The sequence below is a fragment of the Fopius arisanus genome, unplaced genomic scaffold (genome assembly GCF_000806365.1).
Source record: "Fopius arisanus strain USDA-PBARC FA_bdor unplaced genomic scaffold, ASM80636v1 scaffold00046, whole genome shotgun sequence".
Taxonomy (NCBI): domain Eukaryota; kingdom Metazoa; phylum Arthropoda; class Insecta; order Hymenoptera; family Braconidae; genus Fopius; species Fopius arisanus.
The window spans coordinates 268,509-289,816 of NW_011887785.1; the positions used below are offsets into that span (position 1 = coordinate 268,509).

Below are 21,308 nucleotides of genomic sequence, written 5' to 3' on the forward strand. Positions count from 1 at the left end.
CTCCCCTGACCCCTCCCCTGACCCCACCGACAATAATAAAGCAGCAGCTGTGGGTCGTTCTTATTTCTCCTCCTCTTATCACTTGTGATACGCCTTATTTGGGTTAAATTTAATGTATTGTAGGATAAACATTGACCTCTTGACCCTCAATTCGGATAGGAGGTACCGACGAATCTCCGTACATATATTATGACTGACGTAAATACTAAGTACGAGGGCAGAAATAAAACGCGTGTACGCGAGTAAATGCAGGTCGTAATTTACCATTGACTGGCTGGAGTACGTGATCAATTGCATGGACTCCTCCATGGCCCTCATTTACACAGGGTCAATTCAAATACATTATTTGCATTGATTACAATTGTTTATTTACAGAATGCGTTGATAAATCGGTAATACAAGATTTAATTGCATAGACCTGCGGTCTAATAATCAATATTTTAGTCTTCAGTCACTAGTTTTGACTGTTAAATATTGTTTGAGTTTATTCACCGGGTAGGTGATTATTTTGTTTATTTATAAAACTTGTTAACTTTTTTTGTATTCAATTCGTTCGACTTTAACTTCATCCCCGACGAGTTGATAGACGTATGTTACGACTGTCGAGCTTTGGATGTCCATGAGAACGAATGAAGGAATGACAGATCTATCAGAGAAATTATCGAGTTACATATCGAGTGAATATTTATTACCAAATCAAAAAATTCGAGAATATTCAGATTTATATGAATAATTAATGAAGAAAATGGAGGTAGACTTACGTATCGAGGGGATTATAAGCCCCAGTGGCTGATCCTGGATTAATGTAGAATTTATTCTCATGTTCGTAAGCCTCGAATTTGTGTGTGTGACCTGATATTAGAATATCTACGTCCAACTGTCGCTGAATTAGAGCCAAAGACTCAGGATCCCCCCAGGGGACCACTTGATGTCCGTGTGAGAGACCGATTCTGAATTGTCCAACTGTCACCACTTTTTGCTCAGGATAATTCAGATTCTATTGTTGAAGAAATTATTCTTATTAATCACCATTATTTAACCGCCCACTAGCCGTTCTTTTTTTCATTTTAACTTTAGTTTTAGTGAATTGATAATTTTTTATTAAAATACCTCATCGAAATCACCTCTGACCACATGAACATCACTTGCAAGTGTTTTCAAGTAGTCGTATGACTCTTTTGTACAGAGATTCCCTGTACACAATATGTGTTGAATTCTTCCAGGTACCAGGAGCTTTTTAAATTTACTCGGCAAACTACTGCATCTGTGTGGAATGTGTAGATCTCCCAGAACTAGTACCAGCTGAACAAAAAGACAAAAACTTCAGATTAAATGTCGATAAATTCCGATTGGCTCTCGATAGTTATTAATTTTACAATGAAATAACAAGAAACATTTTCTTAAAATGACAAAAATAAATTAATCCCTTGGAAAATGACAACTGCAGGTTAGAATGCAGATTGTGAATTTAATTAAATTCAACATACCATGGTGACCTTCAAAGTTTATTAATTATAGCAACAATATTTAAATGCCACAGGCTGGAAAATTCTCACTGCATTAGAGTTGTAAATTAATTATTTAAAATGTCAATCTTTCGGTTGTCAGAATTAAAGCAACTGGATGATAGGGGATGACATCTACCCATCAGTGACATTTGCTCAGACTAGCCAACATTGTTAACATAAAAAAATTAAGTCCCTAAAAAAATTTGAATTGTTATTTGAAAATAACAAATTATTCATGCAGCACTGCTGTTAACTAAATAAGATAAATATTTAAATTATATTCAGTCATTGATTTTTTTAGTTGAATTGTTAAATAATTTATATGCGATCTGAGATTTAATAACAAACTGGAAATGGATTGTTGAATATTGAGGTTATGAGATAAAATCCGAGGAAACCGCTCATTATCTTCAGAAGTTTCTGGTAGCCTCTGGACTCTCTATAATTATTGTTTATTAACAGAAGTGTATGTGTTAATGAGTAATAAAATGCCGAGTAGAGCAGCTGATGAAGTAAGTGTAATGGAATGCAATACAAACTGAGAGTGCTAGAGATTTTTTATAATTTTTCGGTAATAATTATTATTTTCAGATACAACTGGACATCAACGACATCGAGTCGGTTATTTCTCTGGCTAAACGTCAGAAAACGAAGGATTTGCTCACTCTGGAGCTAAGAAAACTGCAAACGGAATTGATAAATCTCAAGGAGAAAGAGTTAAATGACAACGAGCCATCGAAATCAATTCCCAACAGTTCAGCTTCGAAATGCTATACTGTAAAATTAACCAATTACGCATGGGATGAATCAGATAAATTCATGAAGCTGTACATTACCTTGAAGAATGTCCACACAGTACCAGCGGATAATATAACGTGTGATTTCAATGATAGGTCTGTGCACCTTCGTGTCTTTGGCCTTGACAACAAGAATTACGAGCTGCCAATCTCAAATCTGTGCGATGACATCAATCCTGATAAGAGTTACACAAAATCTAAGACTGATATGATTGTCGTTTTCTTGATGAAAAAATCACCGAAACTTTGGTCACATGTAACTGAAATTGAGAAAAGGATCAAGGAAGGCAAAGCACCGCTAGTACCTGAGGTGGGAGGTAGCAGTGATCCAGAACCGAATTTGATGAATCTGATAAAAAAAATGTACATGGAGGGTGATGATCAGATAAAGAGGAGCATCGCCAAGGCCTGGACTGAGGGCCAGGATAAACGAGGCTCTCCTGGACTTGATTTTCCCTCGATGTAACTTTAGTTCACATTTTATTTCATTTTTTTTCTCGATTTTTCATATTGATTATTGATAATAGATAGGACTGAGACCAATAAAAAAAATCGTTCAGTCGTATTTATCAGACTACAATTTATTTGATCTCACACGATTGTTTAAATTCTTACTGGTAATATGCCACGATGAAAATCACTTCGAGTTCTCAATAGAGTATAAATAATTGATATCAGAAAAAATTATAATACTGAAATACATAACGTATGGCCATGAAATTTACGTCGAGATGAAAAAGCATCTCTTGTGTATAAAATATAAGGACAATACTAATCTTAATGAGTACTTTTGGAATTAATAAGTCGGATGCACAACTCATCGAATCAATGATAAATTATCGAAATGGGTAAAACGTAGTCAAGTCTTTGGTTTTCGACGATGAAAATTTGTCGATTTTTTTTGTGCGCCTTCGTATTCTGACGAGATTGTGGAATATTTTTATTACTGGGAGAAGTATTCATGAGGCCGTCTGAACCTCATGACTAGATACGTGAAATACTTCAGACATCGTCGATCGTGTTCTTGTCATCAGGGATTCAATGTCATCTGGCCCCAAGCCTTCGGTGGAAATCGGGGGTAAAGCTGTAACAATTACCCGTCCTAAAAACAAATAAACGTGACGCAATAAATTTTCAGTATTCCATCCGCTCATGACGATTAACCTGGAATAATTTTAAAAAAAATAATTACCTGGATCAAACATTTTTTCATTCGTATTCAAAAAATAGTACGATGAAAACACAACAGGTAAAATGGGTAATTGAGAGTTGATTGCCATGTGAAACGCGCCTTTTTTAAAATCATGAATTTCTCCGTCGTTGTGTCTTGTGCCTTCAGGAAAAATCCACAATTTAATCTGTCCAAAAAATCTCAAGTTTAGTATATTATCTAGTATCAGAAAATATCATGTGGAGTGACAAGAATTTCACCTTCTTCTTCTTAATATTATCCGTAGCTTCATTGAGAGTATTTCGTGCCTTTTCCGAGTGCATTCTGTCGATGAAGATGAGTCCGCATAACCAGGCAGCGAGTCCAAACGGCCAGAAATAAAAAATCTCCTTCTTAGCAACAACTGTGCACTTGTCCATGATCGGCCAAATATCAAACATTCCCAAAATATCGATTGAGCTCTGATGATTAGCGACGATTATACAAGCCTGCTCTTTCTCCAAATGCTCTCGTCCCTTCAGCTCCCATCGCAGACCCAGAAGAGTACTTATATGATGACACAATGAAGATGCCAATCTATCAAATAAATAAATACAATATCATTAAATTGTATTTATAATAAAAAATAATATTTTAATATTTTAATTTACTCACATTAAATTCTTGACGTTCCCCGGACGAAATGTCATTATCGGGATGAGAATGACTGAATTTATCATGACGATTCCATAATACATGAGGAATTTGAAATAATACCTAAATCTTTTACTCGTCTCGTACAAAAATGGAAGAACGAGTATAAACCCGACGAGGATGACTTCCAATCCGGACGGTGCCATTCTTTTTTTTTCAATTAATACGTAAAATTGTGGATTAAGTAACCTTGAACTGCTAGTAGATTTTATAGTAGTGTATCCAGTGAATTAAAACGATCAAGCTCAAGATATTTCAATCAATCCACAGGTATTTATCTTGTGCGGGTATTATTTCCATCCAGTCCAGTGGAACGTGGAGCCTCATATTTTTATTGTTCCATTGTTATAACAATTGGAATGCACCCAGCCCCTAGCTCATATACAATATCAACCCTAAATCCACTTTATACCAGCGCTGACTCGAAAAAAACATCCCTATGCCGTTTAAAAAATGTCAGAAAAAGAATAAAAAATATTTTTTTAATTACGGGTGTTATTATCCAGCACTTCAATGGGATTTTTAATTATTGAGACTTAGGAGAGACTCTGGTAATGATTTGGACAGATGTATGACATTTTCTGACTTGTTTTCGAAAAAAAATCGATAATGTGAAAATTTCGGAATATTTTGACATCTGCACATGCGCTCAACCGACCATAACACGTGCTATAATTCGTCATAACCTCGAGACATAAATAATTTCAAACAATTGTGTATGGAATATTTTTTTGAGGCTTTGGTATAAATAAATTAGATAAAAATGGTTGAATATCCTGGAATTTCGGTGAGACTGGCAGTAGATCGTACGGATACGAATTTTATTCCTCCAGTGGAGATTCCAACGAAATTTTATACTCCAGGGGAAGAGGTCTCGGATCAAGTTGATTATCTGAGGTATGATGAAACTGATTTCAAACTAAAAAAAAGGATTAAATAAATTGAATTGTTATTTGTGAAATGAATTTTTGTAATTTGCAGAGGTCACGGGACGTACGTAGACGATGACGAGTGTTTGAGAGCATCTGTTGCCGGTGTCCTGGAAAAGGTCAACAAACTCATCTCAATCAGACCCCTGAAAACCCGATATCAAGGTGAAATCGGTGATGTCATCATCGGGAGGATAACAGAGGTCCAGCAGAGCCGGTGGAAAGTTGATACCAATTCGAAAATGGATTCTACTCTTCTGCTGTCAAGTGTCAATCTGCCAGGAGGTGAATTGGTAAGTACTCCAATTAAATTAATCCAGATAATATTTTACTTGGATTTTATAATCCCAGAGAAGACGATCAGCAGAGGACGAGCAGACAATGCGCAAATATCTTCAGGAAGGGGATCTAATCTGCGCCGAAGTCCAGAGCACCTACGCAGATGGTTCTCTATCTCTTCACACACGTGTTCTCAAATACGGTAAATTGTCCCAGGGGATGATGATCAAGGTACCTCCAGCCTTGATTAAACGAAAAAAAACTCACTTCCATCATCTGCCGAATGGGGCGACTCTCATTCTGGGGAACAACGGATACGTCTGGATTGGCGCCAGTTCCCAGAGCACTGATCGTTCTGAGGGTGGATTTACCCAGGATTTGACTAGAGTCTCTCCCGAGGACAGGGAAATATGTGCGAGATTACGAAATTGCGTATTGATACTCTCTCATTGTAACATCTACCTCACCGATACTTCTGTGACATACGCCTATGAAGAATCCAGTAAATACAAATGCAGTGAATTATTGCAACCGGAAGCTATCATCGACGTGGCTCTCCTGACTCATCACAGATTGAGTCAATAGTAATAATTTTTTTAACGCCTTATCAGCGAATATTTTTTTTATTCTACCTGTATAAAAAAAATTAATTCTACAAGAAAAACCTGGAGACACTTTTTTTCATTTAATTTCAATAAATATTTTAATATTCATTATTATGGGGTTTATTATTATTTCCCTAATCGGTTAGAATTGGATAATTATTTTAAAATCAGGTGAGAAGAATTGAAAAAAAAAAGATAGCAGTTGAAGTGACCTTTTGGCGCGGTGTGTGGAAATTCCACACATGAAGTCGAGGAAGTCTTACGTGTCCGAGGGCATGTATGAGTAGGAAATCTATACATTAGTGTTGGTAAATGGGAGACAGTGTGGAACCTGTTGTGCAGAGTTGAGCGCAATTGAGCTTCACCGTTATAGAGTATTGCACCAGGACTTTCCAAGAAGTAACGCGAGATAGCAAAAACCGGGTATCATGTCTATTTCACCGACTTTTCAAAGCGTCAAACTTTCATCCGCCTCTATTGATTTAACAAATGGCATAGAAACCTCGGATTACTTTAACGTTGACTTGAAAAGAACTGAGGGCTGCGAAATGGACGCTTGTTTTGCCGCGTTTGATAGAGACGCCGATGGTTTCTTATCAATTGGTGAATTTGAATTGATTTGCCGGGCGCTGTTTAGAAATGATCGGGGAAAAATTTATGGAGTCGAGGAGAAACAGTTGCGCGAAATTTTTGATATATTTGATTTAAAAAAGGACGGACTCCTCGATCTCCAGGAGTTTGAGGTAAGAGTTGTTTATTTATTTTCTTATGGTAATTTCGTCGAAACTAAAACAGATCGATTGCCATTTTTTTAATATTTTCGTTTTCCTGGAAAACGAAACTGGAAAATTCGGGGAAAAATATATATATTTTATTATTCATTATACTAGATTTATTCTATTTCCCTAATCGGTTGAAATATCATTAAAATATCGTTATCAAGATTGTTCGGATTTTCTTACGTCATTGTTGAAACGTCGTAACTAAGAATAACAATTTCAAGGTGTGCTGGAATCGTTGGATAAAGGTCTGCACGCGACCGAGGTGTGCCTTCCTCATTGTTGACGTTCAAAATGATTTTATATCTGGTTCACTCAATATAAAACAGTGTGCTGCACAGCACGACGGGTCCGAGGTAATCGAACCGATAAATCATCTCCTGGATACAGTGACGTTTGATGCAGTATTTTATTCCCTTGATTGGCATCCAGTTGATCACGTGTCCTTCATCGATAATCTGCATATGCGGTAATAACAATTAGATTACATAACTCCATTAATTATTAATGAATGAGTCTCCCCGATTTTTATTTCTCTATTTGTGAAATTATTTAAATTTTAATTGATCTTCTTCAGGGAAGTGGATGAATCGAGTCCTGTACCCCAGGAGGAAGCAAAGGTTTATGATACCGTCACCTTCAAGGGTCCACCCTCCCTGAAACAAAGGCTCTGGCCACGTCACTGTGTCCAGGACTCCTGGGGCGCTGAACTCCACAAAGACCTGAAAATCGTTGACAATGCTATTAAAATCTACAAAGGGACAAATCCAGAGGTCGACTCGTACTCTGTCTTCTGGGATAATAAAAAACTCACTGAGACAACACTGTCGTCTCAACTCCAGGACAAAGGTGCCACAGACATCTACATATGTGGATTAGCCTACGACGTCTGCGTTGGGGCAACAGCTGTTGATGCTCTCACCAGTGGTTATCGTACTATTTTAATTGACGATTGCAGTCGTGGGGTTGATCTCGTTGACATTGAAAAAACCAAGGCCATGGTAATAGCCAGCAATGGCGTCATCGTCACATCCAGCCAGGTGAAGGCAATGGTCGAGGGTCGTGACCGTAGACCTGAACTCGGCTACAAACTAGCCCTCGAGATCAAACAGTCGCTCAAATCCCAGAGTAACAATAACCGGAAGTGAATTAATACCTAGAACAAGCGAGGAGAAAAATTCGATAAAAATGTGTTGACAAAAAAAAATGGAGAATCGATAGCTCTGAAGGACTAGGTGATTGGGTAATTGGTCTTTCAATTCGGATTGTCGTTATGATGAAGTAGACATTATTGAATATTTCTCCCCGTTTATTAATTAATTAAATAGATAATAGCATAATGTTAATTGATGCACGTGAGGAACGCCTTCCAGATTGTTATATTTTATTGCATTGGTGAGACGTAATTTGTCAGTTAAATTCCCAAATAAATATTCATTCGATAGACCGATGACTTTTACTATTCGATTATTTAAGTTAAACCCTTACCAGTATATGTTATTATCACGTTATGATGACGTCATTGACAAGTAGAACACGCGATAAAAGTCGAAGTTTGGTCGACGCTCTTGGAAACGATTGACGTTTTCACGGGGGTAAACCATCGGTTGCAATCAATCGTAAGTACAATAAATTCAAAAACACTCATTTAATTAACAATTTTTCATAATCAATTTAAAAATTATCCCCCAATCAATCAATACAACTAAATTTTCCCCGTTATTATTCACAAGTGACTGAACATTCGCGTTTTTCCTTTCTCTCCTGATTGTCTTTTTTTTTTTGTTTTTTGTCACCCCTGCATGCGGTATCTTGCAGTATGTATGACCCTCCAATTGTTTCATTGCATTATAACCTCGGGCATCAATTATATCGAGAATAAATAGAGATATGTGAGCGAGACGTGGGATAAATCAGTGGTAGGAGTGAGTGATCGTGTGGATTTTATTTTTCAGAGTTAAAAATTGGTGAATATGCTGGAGTGGGCCTACGAGGGGGTAAATGCCTCAATTCCACGTAATGTGGGGCCTGAATGTGCGAACTACTTGCCGTCCAAATATAAAATAATGGAGACACTTTCAGTGTCTGTATTAATTGTTTATCTAGTTGCGAAGGGGTACAGGAGTTTATCCCTGCCAAAGAGAATTAAATGCGTTAATCAGGATCGCACTGGGAGAAAATTACTGCTCGTTACCATGACACTTATCCTTGGAATCGAAATTGGATTCAAGTTTTCCAGTAGAACTGTCGTTTATTTACTTAATCCTTGTCACATTACCACAGCTGTTCAGGTAATTATTATTATATATTATTATATATAGAATTATTATTGTAATCGCTGAATTGTTGTAATGACCCATTAATTTTATCAATTTTTTGACAGTTGTACTTATTATCTGCGAAACCTAGTCCAACAGTTACTGCACTGTTCAGGCTGCAGTTGAATTTCATGAATGGACCGATTCTCGCTTATGCTTTTCCAGAGACTGAATCTAGAAAGATATTTGCTGATAAAGCCATGTACTACCTCCAACACGGTTTAATGATTGTGATATCGTATTATCTTTTGAGGATTGGAGGTGCCTACAGTGTAGAGCCTCTCAGGGATTTTAGCTGGTGCTTTCTAGGATATGGAATCAATCTTGCTTATCACTTCTGGATTCTTCAACTCGCTGCATTGGTCAGCAATTATAGTAATTAGTCATTTTATTCAGTGCCTTTAATTGATGTGGTTCAATTATTTTTATAGCCTGTGCAAGTGAATCTCAGTCATATGTTGTGTCCAGCGGTTTTGGATCCCTTCGAGGGTCAGTATTATCGTCTCTGGGCGGTTGTACATCAGGCGATGCTGTGCCCTCTCCTATCGAAATTAATATGTCTCTCATCAGATTTCTTCCTAACGAAATTTCCACGCTTAAATGTAACTTGCGAGGAGAAATCCCTCAGCAATGGCGACGATGGAAAAACCAAAGAAAAACTGGAGAAGTGTAATGGATGTGCTCATGCCGATTAAATCAGGATTTTATTTAAATAATATAAATTTTATTCTTAAATTTTAAATAAACTTCTGTGATTGAGTAGTCTGCCTACATCACTAATCAAAATGAAATAGTCAAGCTCATGACATTCAAAAATATTTTTCAAGTTCTTGAAATTTATTCCTGTTTTTTTTGTTTAAATGTTTTTTATAGCAATTGGTATTTCTACAGATTATGTAATTAGGGGTTTCAATTAAATGTACTTAAAATGCTTGAAAAATTCCTAGGGTGCAGTACAAATAGACTTAACTCCCGATAAATTCCAGATTTTTAATAGTCCATTTATTGACTAATTATATCTAGATTTATACTTGTGAATAAATTTAATAGAAAAAATGTCTAATTCATTAATTTTTTTCTATTAAATTTCTTCAATGATTTCAATTGGTGATTTTAATTAGATAGTCAATTGAAATTCTTTAGTTCCAAATAAATTCATTTATTTACATATAATACATGTCTATTGAATCTTTTATGCATATGACAAATTTTCAAACGAAATGAAATTGTTTTTTTTTTCCTGAACACCAGTCGGATTATATACATTGAATTTATACAAAAATAATGAAAGTATTGTAATTGAGATGTGAATATTTTGCTCGTTAATGAAATGAAATTGAAAATATTTACATGTAAATTGTTTTTACGTTAATGACACTGAATAATGGCAACGATAAAATCGCAGAGGCTCTTAATTAATATTATCAACATTGATTATGTAAAAACAGTAGTTATCTGTATATACCACCGAAAATTATTGTAGCAATTGAATTTCCCTGTATATTACACATGAAATGGACAGAATATTTGTTTTCACTGAGAACTATTCAATTATTATAGAAACCGAAATTCCAACGCCGTAAAATCCTTTCATTCGAACTACACAACGCGCACACACGAATTGAACAAAAAATAAATAAATACCTCCCACAATCACATTAAAAACAAAAAAAAAAACATTTTCGAAACACTGGAATGCAACTTCAACATTGAAATCTCCGTATTATTTGAGTTTTCCCCTGGACATTGATAGATGAAACGTGAAAACACTCATTAGGTTCTTGGAACAGTAATTGAGTTCAATAATAAAATGTTAGCCATCCAGGGGAGGCCCCAGGTACACCATTGAGACCTCTGTATTACCATAGACCGCTGAGACTGACGGATACAATCGCTTATCAGGCAATCCTGAAAATAAATTTCAATTGCAATGAATTATTGAATTAACGATAGAATAGAATAAATGTACGTGACAATGATTCAACCTCGAAAAGCAACACCAAGAAATTCGTAATTCTTCTCGAAGGACAACGTGTTGTCATCGCAGTCCAGAATAACTCTGATTTTCTCACCGACCTGTTGAAATTAAATAGACATTGAAATTAAGTAAATTGGAGATTGAAATAAAAATGAGGTGGAAGTAATGTTTACTTGATATTTTGGTGCATTATTTAACAGAGGATAATTGCCCTGGGCATCGCCATTGTGCAGGAGATGATTGTCGACTAGGTTCCAACCCCAGGAGTGTTCATCAGAGCCCAAAAGGGCGACGTATCCGTGACATATGAGGGGTGCCTCCTTCGTGGCAATTCCAATGACAGCCACTGTACCCAGAGGACCTTCCCAGATGACCTCCCAAGCATGGCGACCATGTCTGAATCCAATTTTACCTCTGCAGGCATCAGTACTCTGGGCTACAGGATTTCTGAAATTATTTTCACAAGATCAAAATCATCTCCCATATTATTAAATATCCAGATTAAGACTGATCAATAGTTACGCATTGAATGAAGGAAAATAATAATAATTAAACCTGTGGAGGGTAAATCCATTGGGTTTTATATAAATATTCCTGGAGCAGTCGTTTGGATTCCAGGCATGATAAAAAGCCCTGAATTTTTCTTTATACGTTGGCACCGACGACAGAAGATCAGAACTGAGTGCCTCCTGTGCTAATTTACCGAGACACTGTCCCCTCCAGACATCATTATTCTCATCTTCCAAGAATCTATACCAATTTTTACAGACTAACGCACAATTTCTCAATGTTGGAAGATCTAAAAACGAAAATATCACCTCCAAAATGTGATCTGACAGTTTGAATACTACATCGTCCATCTTGCCGGGTTTATAATAGTTGATAATCACTATTCTGATGCATAATACACCAGCACTAGCCCCCGTGTTGAAAAATCCTGAGTGGAACAGCTGACGAAGACGTTCGATAAAAGGCAGGATAAAATTACTGGAAAATCTCTCAATCGCTTAATGATTTTTAATGCAGTAAATAACCCCTTCAATTATTATTATTCCATCTTTTTTTATATTTATTTACCACTGTCACGTGGGGGTGTTTCGATAAGGTGAACTAGGCCTCACTGTGATGCAGTAAATGATGACAGTTTGAATATTCCATGAAATTTCAGTTTTCGTCAAACCTCCAACTCCTCGAAAATATATCCCCAATTTTCCAGATGCACTGACTCCTACAGTTTAAACTCTATACTCTCGATTTATATTTTTCCCTTCGATAATGCACTGTAGTAAGAAAATTAGTGACCTGCGCCGGAAAAGAGGGAAACCAAATTGGCCACGTGACCTCACCATCTACCAATCAGCTGTTTCACTTTGTCCTGCCGCCAAGCTCCATTCTCTCTGATCTATTTGCACGCATAGTCACCAACGATTTTCCCGTGCAACTGTATCCAATCAATTATGATTTATCGACAATGTTAATAATAGTGTTATTGTGAAGTTGGTATATTTTTCACCCACAAATACCTCGTTATCTAGACTTATCGTAAAGGATAGAAATTAAATATTAGTTTAAGCACTAGCCAGATATTAGACGCCATTTTGCTGATACGTTGAGCTCGTAAAAGCGGCATTGCCCATGGTATTTATCATTTTAATGTATATTTCCAGCGGCCCATTGTGATCGTAGGCGACACAACAGAGTTCCATTGATATTGAGTGATGACACAACAAAATAAAACAATGAATTTTTTAATACACGATGCCAATGGTGAGTACATAATCTGCCCGCCAATACTCAACACTCTCCACCAATATTCCTTTTCTCCCAGTACAAATTCTCATAAATTACTCTTTCGTCCTCTCAATCGTCTCATTATACCCCCAATTATCCCGTTAATTACTCCCTCCACTCGTAATTTTATTTATTTTATATTCAGTTAGACTGAAAAATTGTACAATTCTTTGTGTGCTTTATCCTCACACCTCGGAATGCTCCAAAATTACTCAACCTGCAACGTGCACATTTTATCATTGTTATTATATTTTTTGTTTTCATTTATTTATCATTGTTTAATATTGTTCCATTGTTTGTGGAGTGGCTGGGAGATTTTTCTCCACGAGGTGGGCATTATTGGCTATTCATTTTTCCTCGATGGTTATTTTTTTTCTCTTAGGGCAAACACAAGTTATTAAAGTCGTTCAAAGCACCCCCAACAAAACCCTCAGCAACATGATGGGGGCGACGAATGCGGGGGGAATCAAGGTCTTCAAGACCCCAGGACAGGAGTCACAAGTAATTTTATATGAATTATTTAATATTGAATAATGCACGCGTTTGATTAACCCAAAATATATCTCATATTGTCATCAGGTTTTATCTTCTGGTACACCAGTTGTCAGAACAATTAGTCTTGGGAGCCCATCGACACCGGGACAACGTGAGCTATTCATGGTTTTTTAAATTATTTTTTCATTAATGTGCACTCACAGAGAAGCAGCTGAGAAAGGAGTCTTGTGTTGGCTAAATTGTTTCCCAAATATTATTAACTTTTATTGCATTTTGTTTGAATAGGACTGGTGACGATACCACTGCAGAATGCCAAAGTCTCGGCGGTAAAATCCAATGATTCAGTCACGACCAAGACGATACAGTTGACAACCGCTCAAATGGTTCGTTAATTACTTGTTTAAAATGAAGAATGAGGAGACGATGAAGTCTTTTTTTATTTTTGTGGCTTTTCAAATTTTATAGACTGATATTAAACAGGCTTTAGCATCACAACAAGTCAATGCTCAGCAAGTTGTCAAAGATGTGTCAGGAAAATTTTTCACACCATTACTGGATCACAGTGCCAATCGAAAGCGCCATGATGCTGATGGTGGTGATTTTGTCCCTGAGTAAGATATTTTTGTTTAAAATTCAAATTGTTAATTTATTATTGCAAAATATTTAATGCTTAATGCAGTTTAATTTCCATCAGCAAACGAAGAAAAACGGAGAAAGTTGGAAAAGGTCTGCGACATTTTTCCATGAAAGTATGTGAGAAAGTGAAGAAGAAGGGGACAACGTCGTACAATGAGGTGGCTGACGAGCTCGTGGGTGAATTTACGAATCCATCGCACGTGAATTCTCTGACCGATCAGCAATACGATCAGAAAAATATTCGCAGACGAGTGTATGACGCTCTGAATGTCCTCATGGCGATGAACATAATATCAAAAGAGAAAAAGGAAATTCGATGGTTGGGATTACCAACAAATTCACATCAAGAGTGTTTATCCCTCGAAAAGGATAAGAAAAAGAAAATTGAACGGATTAAGACAAAAACTCAGCAGCTGCATCAACTTATTCTGCAACATATTTCATTCAAAAATTTGGTCGAACGTAACAGCATGAATGAGAATCTCTATGGCCCACCAAAGCCAAACTCAGCTATACAATTGCCATTCATTATATTAAATACTAGCAAAAAGACTGTTGTAGACTGCAGCATCACCAACGATAAATCTGAGTACCTGTTCAATTTTAATGATAAGTTTGAGATCCATGACGATATTGAGGTTCTGAAACGCATGGGATTGGCCTTTGGTAAATGTCACATTTCATTTTGATATTTAGCTCAAAAATTTTTATTATCTCAAACGATCATTTAATTTTTTCTACAGGACTGGAGAAAGGAGAATGTACGGAAGAAAATTTGCGTAAATCTAAAGCTATGGTACCTAAATCATTGGAAAAATATGTCGAGCGTAAGATCAATATTTTGTACATTTAAAATTGCTGTAAAATCGATCCATTTAAAATGATTATTTAATGTTACAGAGCTATCCTCGGGTGATCTTGAAAAATTCATTCCCGTAACCATTCCTGGACCAAGTACTTCCATGGAAGAATTGGAATTGAAACTAGAAGGCTCCAGCTCAAGACCCCCATCATCCTCTCGTACATCACTCTCCGAAGAGGCAATGTCACCTCCATCTCAGTATTGCTCTGACGATGAGGAGGATGACCTTGATAGCGATCAGGATGAACAGGTGGATAGTGATGTTGACATAAACTAGCACACTGGCTAATTCAATTACAACTACACTATCATTAACGTTCGCTTATTTTTACTATTCAATTTTACGCATTGAGTTACGAAAAAAAAGGAAAAAAATCACGAAAAATGAAGAAAAAGGCATTGTATTTTTTTGAGAATGATAATGAGATGTGTCTCCACATCTTCGTGAGGAGAAAATTGAATTTATCAATTGGCCACATGAATTTTAGCGCGTTAATATTGTATTCGCTAATTTTTGTACACAAGTGGATCAATTCGGTTACTACTGTAACTGTAACTATTATTATTATTATTATTATTATTATTATTATTTTTGATCGATTGATAGAACACCTATTGTACGATTATTTTTCTTTTTTCGAGTGAATTTAATTGAGGATAAAGTGAGGATGAAAAGTGTAAGTTGATAATGTTCTTTTTTTTTCACGTTTTGTTTATTTCGTTTATTGTATTGTCATCGTGAATGCAATTAAGACCTATTGTATTGAAAATAAATCCATTGAGAGTTGGGTGGAGTAAAACGATATGTTTCCAGATTTTTGTTGAATATCTAGAGATCTGATGAGATATTCCACAAAATAGGAATTTCTACATTTAGATTGAACTGATAAGCTGATGATTTTCGATAAATTTTGGAACAAGAAGTGAAACATCGGTGCTATTTCTAATCGCGCATGGCCCTCGTGGGACAGGTCAGAGTTGAACAGAAGGGTTTATATGCCACATATGTATGTATTATAAATTACGATAATCTTAGAGTTATTACTCTCAATTAAATGTATAAAAATGTAGTACGATTACTCATTTTCATATGGCACATTTATAATAATAATAATAGTAGTAATGATAACAATAATTACGATATGTGGTAATTGAAAATTTGAATATGAATTCATTGATTAATCTGGAATAGTTCCTGAAACTCAAACTGGTGGAATTATGAAAATAAAAGAATTGTAATATCATTACAGAGATATAGTTCCTTAAGACAGTTAATGAATCATTAATCCATAATTATTTTCCATTTTTAATTGATTATAAGAATACAGAATTGATGTTTCTGATTATTTCACCGAGCTATTGAACGATTCCAAATAAAGGGGAGAGTTTCCATGTTTATTTCATGAACAAATATTTTATTATTTCCGGAGGAGATGATTGTTGGAGTTGTCCTAGTCGAGATCATTGTCGTCGTACAAATCCTCGAAATCTGGAAAATCACAGGAATCCCAAATTTTCACAGATGATTTATTTTTAATTAATACCTCGGAATCTAAGATCAATATCGAAATTTGTTTAGAATCTTTTTTGTATAGCTAATTGACAGCTACAAATGAGTCTCTTACAGAATTTTTGCTATCTCCCTTAGTTCCGGAGATATTATTTATTATTTTGATAATCATACCATTGAAAAAATCAGCGTGGACAGCTTTTTCATTAGCAGCGAGATCCATTAATAAATTTAAAGATCCTCCAGCCTGAAATAACGGGGTAATAACATCGGATTAATAAACAATACGATCTGTATGAGAATTTATAACCAAGAGAACGATATGAAAGACAGTGTCAGTAATTTCTCGTGGTGATTCACCTCCTCCAGGTCCATGTAAGGCCCCGCACCTTCGGGGAACATCTCGTCAGCCACTGGAGTAGGTTTCATAATGACTTTTTATTATTATATTTACAAAAAAGGAAAATTAATTGATATAAACAATGACAATGTTTTGAGTCGGAGGCAAAACACTAGAACGCCGTGCGCATCTTGATCGACACATGCGCAGTTGTCCCTGAAATCTCAAATTTGAATTTGTTACCGTTGGTAAACAGGGTAAACAGTTTTGAATATTGAGAATTAATTACTCTCAGATTATTTTAAAAAATGAGTAATCATTGAATAAAGGGTTACTCACTTGAGAAGAAATAAGAGGTGAATGGTTGAGGTTATTTACAGTGCGATAAATAATTGTTTCTTGTGTTTTTCAAAAGTCTAACCTAAAAATTCTCGCAACAAGAATTTTTATTGTTTAGAATGGCTGATTTGGAAACTTCAGAGCTGGTGAATTCCGAGGGGACAGATATCCCCTCAAAATTAATTATACCGAAACGTAGATCATCAATTTTTCAACGAAGATCTATAAATACACGTCAACAAGGTAAAAATAAGTTTAAACAATCGAATTGTGATAATTGTTAATAATTATGGCTTCCAGATTACGTCGAAGCAATCAACGAAGAACAGAAATCAGAAGCGAGAAAAAATAGCGAAGACCCCCAGGAGGAAATCTTTGACCTGAGTGATTACATATCTTCATTGAAAAAGGAGCAAAGTGCCTGGAAGAAGACCTTGAATGAGAGAAAATCCCAGAGGAGATGCCTCGCAAAAGAAGAATCTCAAGTTGCTGCTGGAGTTGAATTAGATCTTTCCCTTTTCACAGACGAAGAAAGAGCTTTCATAGCAGGACGTCCCGATTACGATGCGACATCAAGGAGTCTAGACAATTTACTGAAAATTGCAGTGAAATCCGTCGAACTGAATACACAAGTTGATCACCTCTCCAAGACAATCGCTGAAACAATCAATCAAGAGATGAATGTAGCCAAATGCCAACTGATGGATCTGTCTGATATATAAAAACTCAATCGCTCTCAATATTAATCCTTAAGTAGTGAATTATTCTCTTTATTTCGTATCTTAACTTTTCAATAAGAAAATTAAAATGCAATAATTACAGTCATTCTTTTTATCAAAATAAATATTGTATTAAAAGTGATTTAAATTGAAGATTAGGATTGAGATAACTAGATTTCCTAGTAATTTTCTCATCATCTGTGAAGACTGAAACTCTTTCTTCTGGCAGCTTTTCGTTCCCTGTGCTGTAAGAATTCTTTCCTCGCATTGCTGCTTCGCAGTTCGAGGATGTGATTTATTTTTCGGACTATTTCTTCGGCGACTGACGCATCAGCCTCGAAATCATGGGTTTTGAATGAGGTGGATTGATTGAGAGAGTGTGAATGCGTTGAAGATACTGAAATTCATAAAATTAAATTCTTTCATTTCACGCATCTCGTTGAGAAATTAATTTTAAATAATATTCATTTTGATTAATTACGTAGTAGTGTATCTGAGATAGACTGATGAGTATATATTAACGTGAAAGTTGTCTTTGAGCCCTTGGTTTCAGTCAATTCACACCAGGCAATATTATCCATCTGATAAGAGACAGCTCGTTGTCGATGCCAGAATCTACTGGCACCTTTACCTGTTATCACAGGATCTATCTCAATTTTATCACCGGATATTCCAAGATGAATCTCAGTCTTTGCTCTCACTTTATTTATTATATGTACTCTGTAATTAAATATAAAACCGATTATGCGAAAATTATTATTCATTTCACTCACTCCTCCGTAATTTTTATTTAGCCATTTTTTTCAGATCGATACTTTCTGATATTTTCGCACCTATATAATTGATATAAAGGTGCCTCCATGGCAGTGGTGTGTCCCTTCATACGTGCTAAATCCTCAGCGAATATCTCCTGCTCCATTTTACTAGTGGCAGGCGATTCCTCATCAGCAATTCGTATTGGATCAATTGGATCGTGCCTGGCACGATCACAAGCTCGCATTTCAACGAGACATAGGGATGGAAATTCGAATTTGGATATCACTTCTCGAGGATCCAGACAGGGAAAATCCCAATCGACTTCTCCATCGTCTTCTGTTATGTATAGACCGTATTTCGTGATGTCTTCCCTGAATAAATCATTTAAATTCTTATAAAATTAAAATTAAAATTTCAATCATGATGAATACTTGAGATTGTGATTGGGATGTTCGCTGGCATATTTATAACAGATCAGGCCGATGAACTCCTGGACCTTGGCTGTACCCAGAACAACGATCTGTAAAGGGTATCGTCGCTCCTCGTCACTCAGCATGCACATATATATCCTGTATTTACGAATATGAACACCTATTTGGGCCTGAAAGTATATAATAGATCATTTAAATGTACATACACGAATAAAAAAAAATAATTCACGTACATTTCCATCAAATTTAATGTACTCTGTGAATGGATTACGTGGCAGCAGTGGAGATTTAACTAATTGTTCAGACAACAGTGATTGTCGCTTTGGTTTGGTAATTTCATTTTGTTTGCGAAGATCTTTTCGTTTGAACATCTCGAATTTCTCTTCTTCATTCATATTTATGGGGTTTGGCTCCCACTTTATGTGTTTTATCTTGGCAGCTTTTTTTCTTTCCATCTCCATTTTTTCCAGGCGTTGGGCTGTATTGGATCGGGGACGATGACCAAATTCCATGTCTAAAAGTCAAATTAATGGTATGAATTATTGAATAATTTGATGGCCTCACGATTTTTGTACCCATTTGGATGTCGTAGGACTCAGACATCGCGTCCAAGTCCTCATCGTCGCTCTCCTCATCACCAGGGTAACAGGGTTCACCATCTGCTTTCAATTGCTTTGGTATGTCCTCACCAAGCATCACCAGCTCGCACATACCTTATCGGACCATTAAATTAAATTAACATCCTCAAATTAATTGAATATACCCCACAGCACCCCAAAATTTTCACTTAAAAAATTATCAAAAAAAATTATTCAAAAAATTTTTCAATTGCCAATTTTGTGGTGCTGTGGGGTGCAATCCTCCCTTTGGCAAATAATAAAGAATTGCAAATTCAACGAGCAAAATAAATTGTCAAACCAAGATTTTTTTCTAGAAAATTATGGACAATCTGATTACAATTACAAGACAAGACAAATAATTTAATTGGTGTCAATTAAACAATGGGATTAAATCCTGAGCAATGAGAGATTAAATAAATTACCGGTGTCGTCAGTTGATATAAAACTGTCTCTGATGTGAGAGAGCAACCAGTGTTTATTATCATAGAGAGCCATTGTTAGAGCACTTGTCTCGATATTCCTCGTAATTCAACTCCACCGCAGACACCCACCGATTTATCCATCGATTACTTATAACTAACCATCCATCACGTTTTTTACAATATATTCCTTCAATTATCCCCAATAACGCCAATGCATTTCATTTATGTTGACTAATGTGTGATGTAAACTGATGTAAATACCACCATATGATTGGAATAAATGCGCAGTGCCATCTGCTGTAATTTAAATTAATTGAAATCCATAAAATGTTTGATTTTTTTTCTTTCAAATTGACATGAAAAAAAAAGGTATGACATAAAAATTGTCTACAAAAGCATAAATGAACAATGGGTATATGATTATTTCAATACGAGAGATTCTTCCCCAGAATTGACTATTTTTTCATAAATCAAGTAATTAAAGTGAAACTCTTTCCACGTCACCCTAGAGGTAGAGTCCTTGACGCGTTTTTTTTAAAGTGGTATCCCCTGTAGGCCTAATCCACTATGTTAATAAATGGGAAATTGTTATGATTTGAAAACCTGGAATCAAAAAAGAACCATGACATTTATTAATAATAAATAATAATGAATTAATAATAAATTCATCAATTTCTATGGATATTCTAGCTGCATTGTCGATGTTGAAGCATCTCAGCAACACTGATTTGGGAGAAATATTGAACGATGATGGAAGATTCGAGGAAGTTGTCAATGACATAAAACAGGTGAATTATTTTATCGATGACAATAAATGGATAATAAGGCGGTTGTCTCATTATTTTCTTGTCTTATTATTAGATTAGCGACTTACTTACTTTTCGTGAGGTTTTCTAATTTAAAGAATTGGAATCTGAAAAGGAAGTTCTGATCGCTGGAAATCGTTCTCTGGCCGAAGTCAATCTGGCAAAGCAACCCCAACTCGAGGAGAATAAAAAAGCATTACATGAATTGTCTGAGAAAGGCTGTGAGCTGCTGCTGAAATTGAAGAAGAATCGGAAGTAATTATTTAAGCAATTATATAAACAATTATTAAATGATGATTGTGATTTTTATTTGTATTCTCCTTCGTGTCCAGAAAATAGCTGAGAAATTCTTATCGGGAGATGCAGAAGTCGATGAATTCCTGGATCAATTCTTGACCCGAAGAAAGATAATGCATTTACGAAAGGTGAAGGTAGACAAAATGCGAGAGCTCAAGAGGAAACCGAAATCGTCAACAGAGGGTTATCCAGCAGTGAACACCTTTCGCCGCCCAAATTTTCTTAAA

At 35.8% G+C, this 21,308-nt stretch overlaps 12 protein-coding genes and 1 long non-coding RNA gene across 19 annotated transcripts; 7 read left to right on the forward strand and 6 right to left on the reverse strand.

Moving 5' to 3' along the window:
• Window positions 1-345: 345 nt before the first annotated feature.
• On the reverse strand, window positions 346-1,669 carry Vps29 (vacuolar protein sorting 29). Its single transcript, XM_011306133.1, has 4 exons — window positions 1,488-1,669; window positions 1,111-1,302; window positions 762-997; window positions 346-646 (listed from the first exon to the last, which is right to left on the reverse strand). The coding sequence occupies exons 1-4, from the start codon at window positions 1,488-1,490 to the stop codon at window positions 529-531; spliced, it is 549 nt and encodes a 182-aa protein (XP_011304435.1). The 5' UTR covers window positions 1,491-1,669; the 3' UTR covers window positions 346-528.
• A 166-nt stretch (window positions 1,670-1,835) lies between these two features.
• Window positions 1,836-2,854, forward strand: LOC105267343 (calcyclin-binding protein). Its single transcript, XM_011306134.1, has 2 exons — window positions 1,836-2,020; window positions 2,100-2,854. Exons 1-2 carry the CDS (start codon window positions 1,985-1,987, stop codon window positions 2,769-2,771), a joined length of 708 nt encoding a protein of 235 aa, XP_011304436.1. The 5' UTR covers window positions 1,836-1,984; the 3' UTR covers window positions 2,772-2,854.
• An 11-nt stretch (window positions 2,855-2,865) lies between these two features.
• Window positions 2,866-4,328, reverse strand: Agpat1 (1-Acylglycerol-3-phosphate O-acyltransferase 1). The gene is made up of 4 exons (XM_011306135.1): window positions 4,131-4,328; window positions 3,737-4,052; window positions 3,498-3,663; window positions 2,866-3,407 (listed from the first exon to the last, which is right to left on the reverse strand). The coding sequence occupies exons 1-4, from the start codon at window positions 4,313-4,315 to the stop codon at window positions 3,265-3,267; spliced, it is 810 nt and encodes a 269-aa protein (XP_011304437.1). The 5' UTR covers window positions 4,316-4,328; the 3' UTR covers window positions 2,866-3,264.
• Window positions 4,329-4,912: 584 nt separating this feature from the next.
• Window positions 4,913-6,030, forward strand: Rrp4 (exosome complex component Rrp4). Its single transcript, XM_011306136.1, has 3 exons — window positions 4,913-5,066; window positions 5,151-5,391; window positions 5,450-6,030. The coding sequence occupies exons 1-3, from the start codon at window positions 4,933-4,935 to the stop codon at window positions 5,960-5,962; spliced, it is 888 nt and encodes a 295-aa protein (XP_011304438.1). The 5' UTR covers window positions 4,913-4,932; the 3' UTR covers window positions 5,963-6,030.
• Window positions 6,031-6,207: 177 nt separating this feature from the next.
• Naam (Nicotinamide amidase) lies at window positions 6,208-8,226 on the forward strand. The gene is made up of 3 exons (XM_011306146.1): window positions 6,208-6,725; window positions 6,986-7,230; window positions 7,339-8,226. Exons 1-3 carry the CDS (start codon window positions 6,411-6,413, stop codon window positions 7,907-7,909), a joined length of 1,131 nt encoding a protein of 376 aa, XP_011304448.1. The 5' UTR covers window positions 6,208-6,410; the 3' UTR covers window positions 7,910-8,226.
• On the reverse strand, window positions 7,263-7,666 carry LOC105267350 (uncharacterized). Its single transcript, XR_892251.1, has 2 exons — window positions 7,576-7,666; window positions 7,263-7,483 (listed from the first exon to the last, which is right to left on the reverse strand). It is a non-coding gene; the product is annotated as an uncharacterized lncRNA (long non-coding RNA).
• A 48-nt stretch (window positions 8,227-8,274) lies between the features above and the next one.
• LOC105267349 (transmembrane protein 164) lies at window positions 8,275-10,173 on the forward strand. Of its 2 annotated transcripts, none has more exons than XM_011306144.1 (4): window positions 8,275-8,380; window positions 8,717-9,052; window positions 9,145-9,441; window positions 9,511-10,173. In XM_011306144.1, the coding sequence occupies exons 2-4, from the start codon at window positions 8,735-8,737 to the stop codon at window positions 9,772-9,774; spliced, it is 879 nt and encodes a 292-aa protein (XP_011304446.1). In that variant the 5' UTR covers window positions 8,275-8,380; window positions 8,717-8,734; the 3' UTR covers window positions 9,775-10,173. The 2 variants fall into 2 exon arrangements, with proteins under 2 accessions (XP_011304446.1, XP_011304447.1); XM_011306145.1 differs by lacking the exon at window positions 8,275-8,380 and adding an exon at window positions 8,573-8,653.
• Window positions 10,174-10,222: 49 nt separating this feature from the next.
• Window positions 10,223-12,313, reverse strand: Fsn (F-box synaptic protein). 3 transcript variants are annotated; one of them, XM_011306142.1, is made up of 5 exons: window positions 12,135-12,313; window positions 11,613-12,044; window positions 11,231-11,504; window positions 11,065-11,155; window positions 10,223-10,987 (listed from the first exon to the last, which is right to left on the reverse strand). In XM_011306142.1, the coding sequence occupies exons 2-5, from the start codon at window positions 11,915-11,917 to the stop codon at window positions 10,893-10,895; spliced, it is 765 nt and encodes a 254-aa protein (XP_011304444.1). In that variant the 5' UTR covers window positions 11,918-12,044; window positions 12,135-12,313; the 3' UTR covers window positions 10,223-10,892. The 3 variants fall into 3 exon arrangements, with proteins under 3 accessions (XP_011304444.1, XP_011304445.1, XP_011304443.1); XM_011306143.1 differs by having other exon boundaries at window positions 11,613-12,063; XM_011306141.1 differs by having other exon boundaries at window positions 11,613-12,313.
• Window positions 12,314-12,444: 131 nt separating this feature from the next.
• Window positions 12,445-15,783, forward strand: Dp (transcription factor Dp). Of its 3 annotated transcripts, none has more exons than XM_011306137.1 (9): window positions 12,445-12,553; window positions 12,725-12,824; window positions 13,231-13,349; window positions 13,428-13,494; window positions 13,629-13,726; window positions 13,809-13,954; window positions 14,023-14,645; window positions 14,723-14,806; window positions 14,880-15,783. In XM_011306137.1, the coding sequence occupies exons 2-9, from the start codon at window positions 12,776-12,778 to the stop codon at window positions 15,116-15,118; spliced, it is 1,425 nt and encodes a 474-aa protein (XP_011304439.1). In that variant the 5' UTR covers window positions 12,445-12,553; window positions 12,725-12,775; the 3' UTR covers window positions 15,119-15,783. The 3 variants fall into 3 exon arrangements, with proteins under 3 accessions (XP_011304439.1, XP_011304442.1, XP_011304440.1); XM_011306140.1 differs by having other exon boundaries at window positions 13,824-13,954; XM_011306138.1 differs by having other exon boundaries at window positions 12,446-12,553; window positions 14,038-14,645.
• Window positions 15,784-16,127: 344 nt separating this feature from the next.
• LOC105267355 (myeloma-overexpressed gene 2 protein homolog) lies at window positions 16,128-16,882 on the reverse strand. Its single transcript, XM_011306150.1, has 3 exons — window positions 16,712-16,882; window positions 16,526-16,598; window positions 16,128-16,330 (listed from the first exon to the last, which is right to left on the reverse strand). The coding sequence occupies exons 1-3, from the start codon at window positions 16,778-16,780 to the stop codon at window positions 16,293-16,295; spliced, it is 180 nt and encodes a 59-aa protein (XP_011304452.1). The 5' UTR covers window positions 16,781-16,882; the 3' UTR covers window positions 16,128-16,292.
• A 26-nt stretch (window positions 16,883-16,908) lies between these two features.
• On the forward strand, window positions 16,909-17,776 carry LOC105267354 (uncharacterized). Of its 2 annotated transcripts, none has more exons than XM_011306148.1 (3): window positions 16,909-17,047; window positions 17,133-17,273; window positions 17,331-17,776. In XM_011306148.1, the coding sequence occupies exons 2-3, from the start codon at window positions 17,150-17,152 to the stop codon at window positions 17,750-17,752; spliced, it is 546 nt and encodes a 181-aa protein (XP_011304450.1). In that variant the 5' UTR covers window positions 16,909-17,047; window positions 17,133-17,149; the 3' UTR covers window positions 17,753-17,776. The 2 variants fall into 2 exon arrangements, with proteins under 2 accessions (XP_011304450.1, XP_011304451.1); XM_011306149.1 differs by having other exon boundaries at window positions 17,149-17,273.
• Sin1 (SAPK-interacting protein 1) lies at window positions 17,765-20,235 on the reverse strand. Its single transcript, XM_011306147.1, has 7 exons — window positions 19,979-20,235; window positions 19,512-19,649; window positions 19,170-19,450; window positions 18,937-19,106; window positions 18,583-18,876; window positions 18,231-18,469; window positions 17,765-18,146 (listed from the first exon to the last, which is right to left on the reverse strand). Exons 1-7 carry the CDS (start codon window positions 20,049-20,051, stop codon window positions 17,944-17,946), a joined length of 1,398 nt encoding a protein of 465 aa, XP_011304449.1. The 5' UTR covers window positions 20,052-20,235; the 3' UTR covers window positions 17,765-17,943.
• An 84-nt stretch (window positions 20,236-20,319) lies between these two features.
• Window positions 20,320-21,293, forward strand: LOC105267465 (vacuolar protein sorting-associated protein 37C-like; the record flags this gene model as incomplete). The annotated part of the gene is made up of 3 exons (XM_011306344.1): window positions 20,320-20,347; window positions 20,669-20,766; window positions 21,117-21,293. Coding segments are annotated over exons 1-3 (288 nt in total), but the record flags the coding sequence as incomplete, so codon positions are not given.
• Window positions 21,294-21,308: the final 15 nt, after the last annotated feature.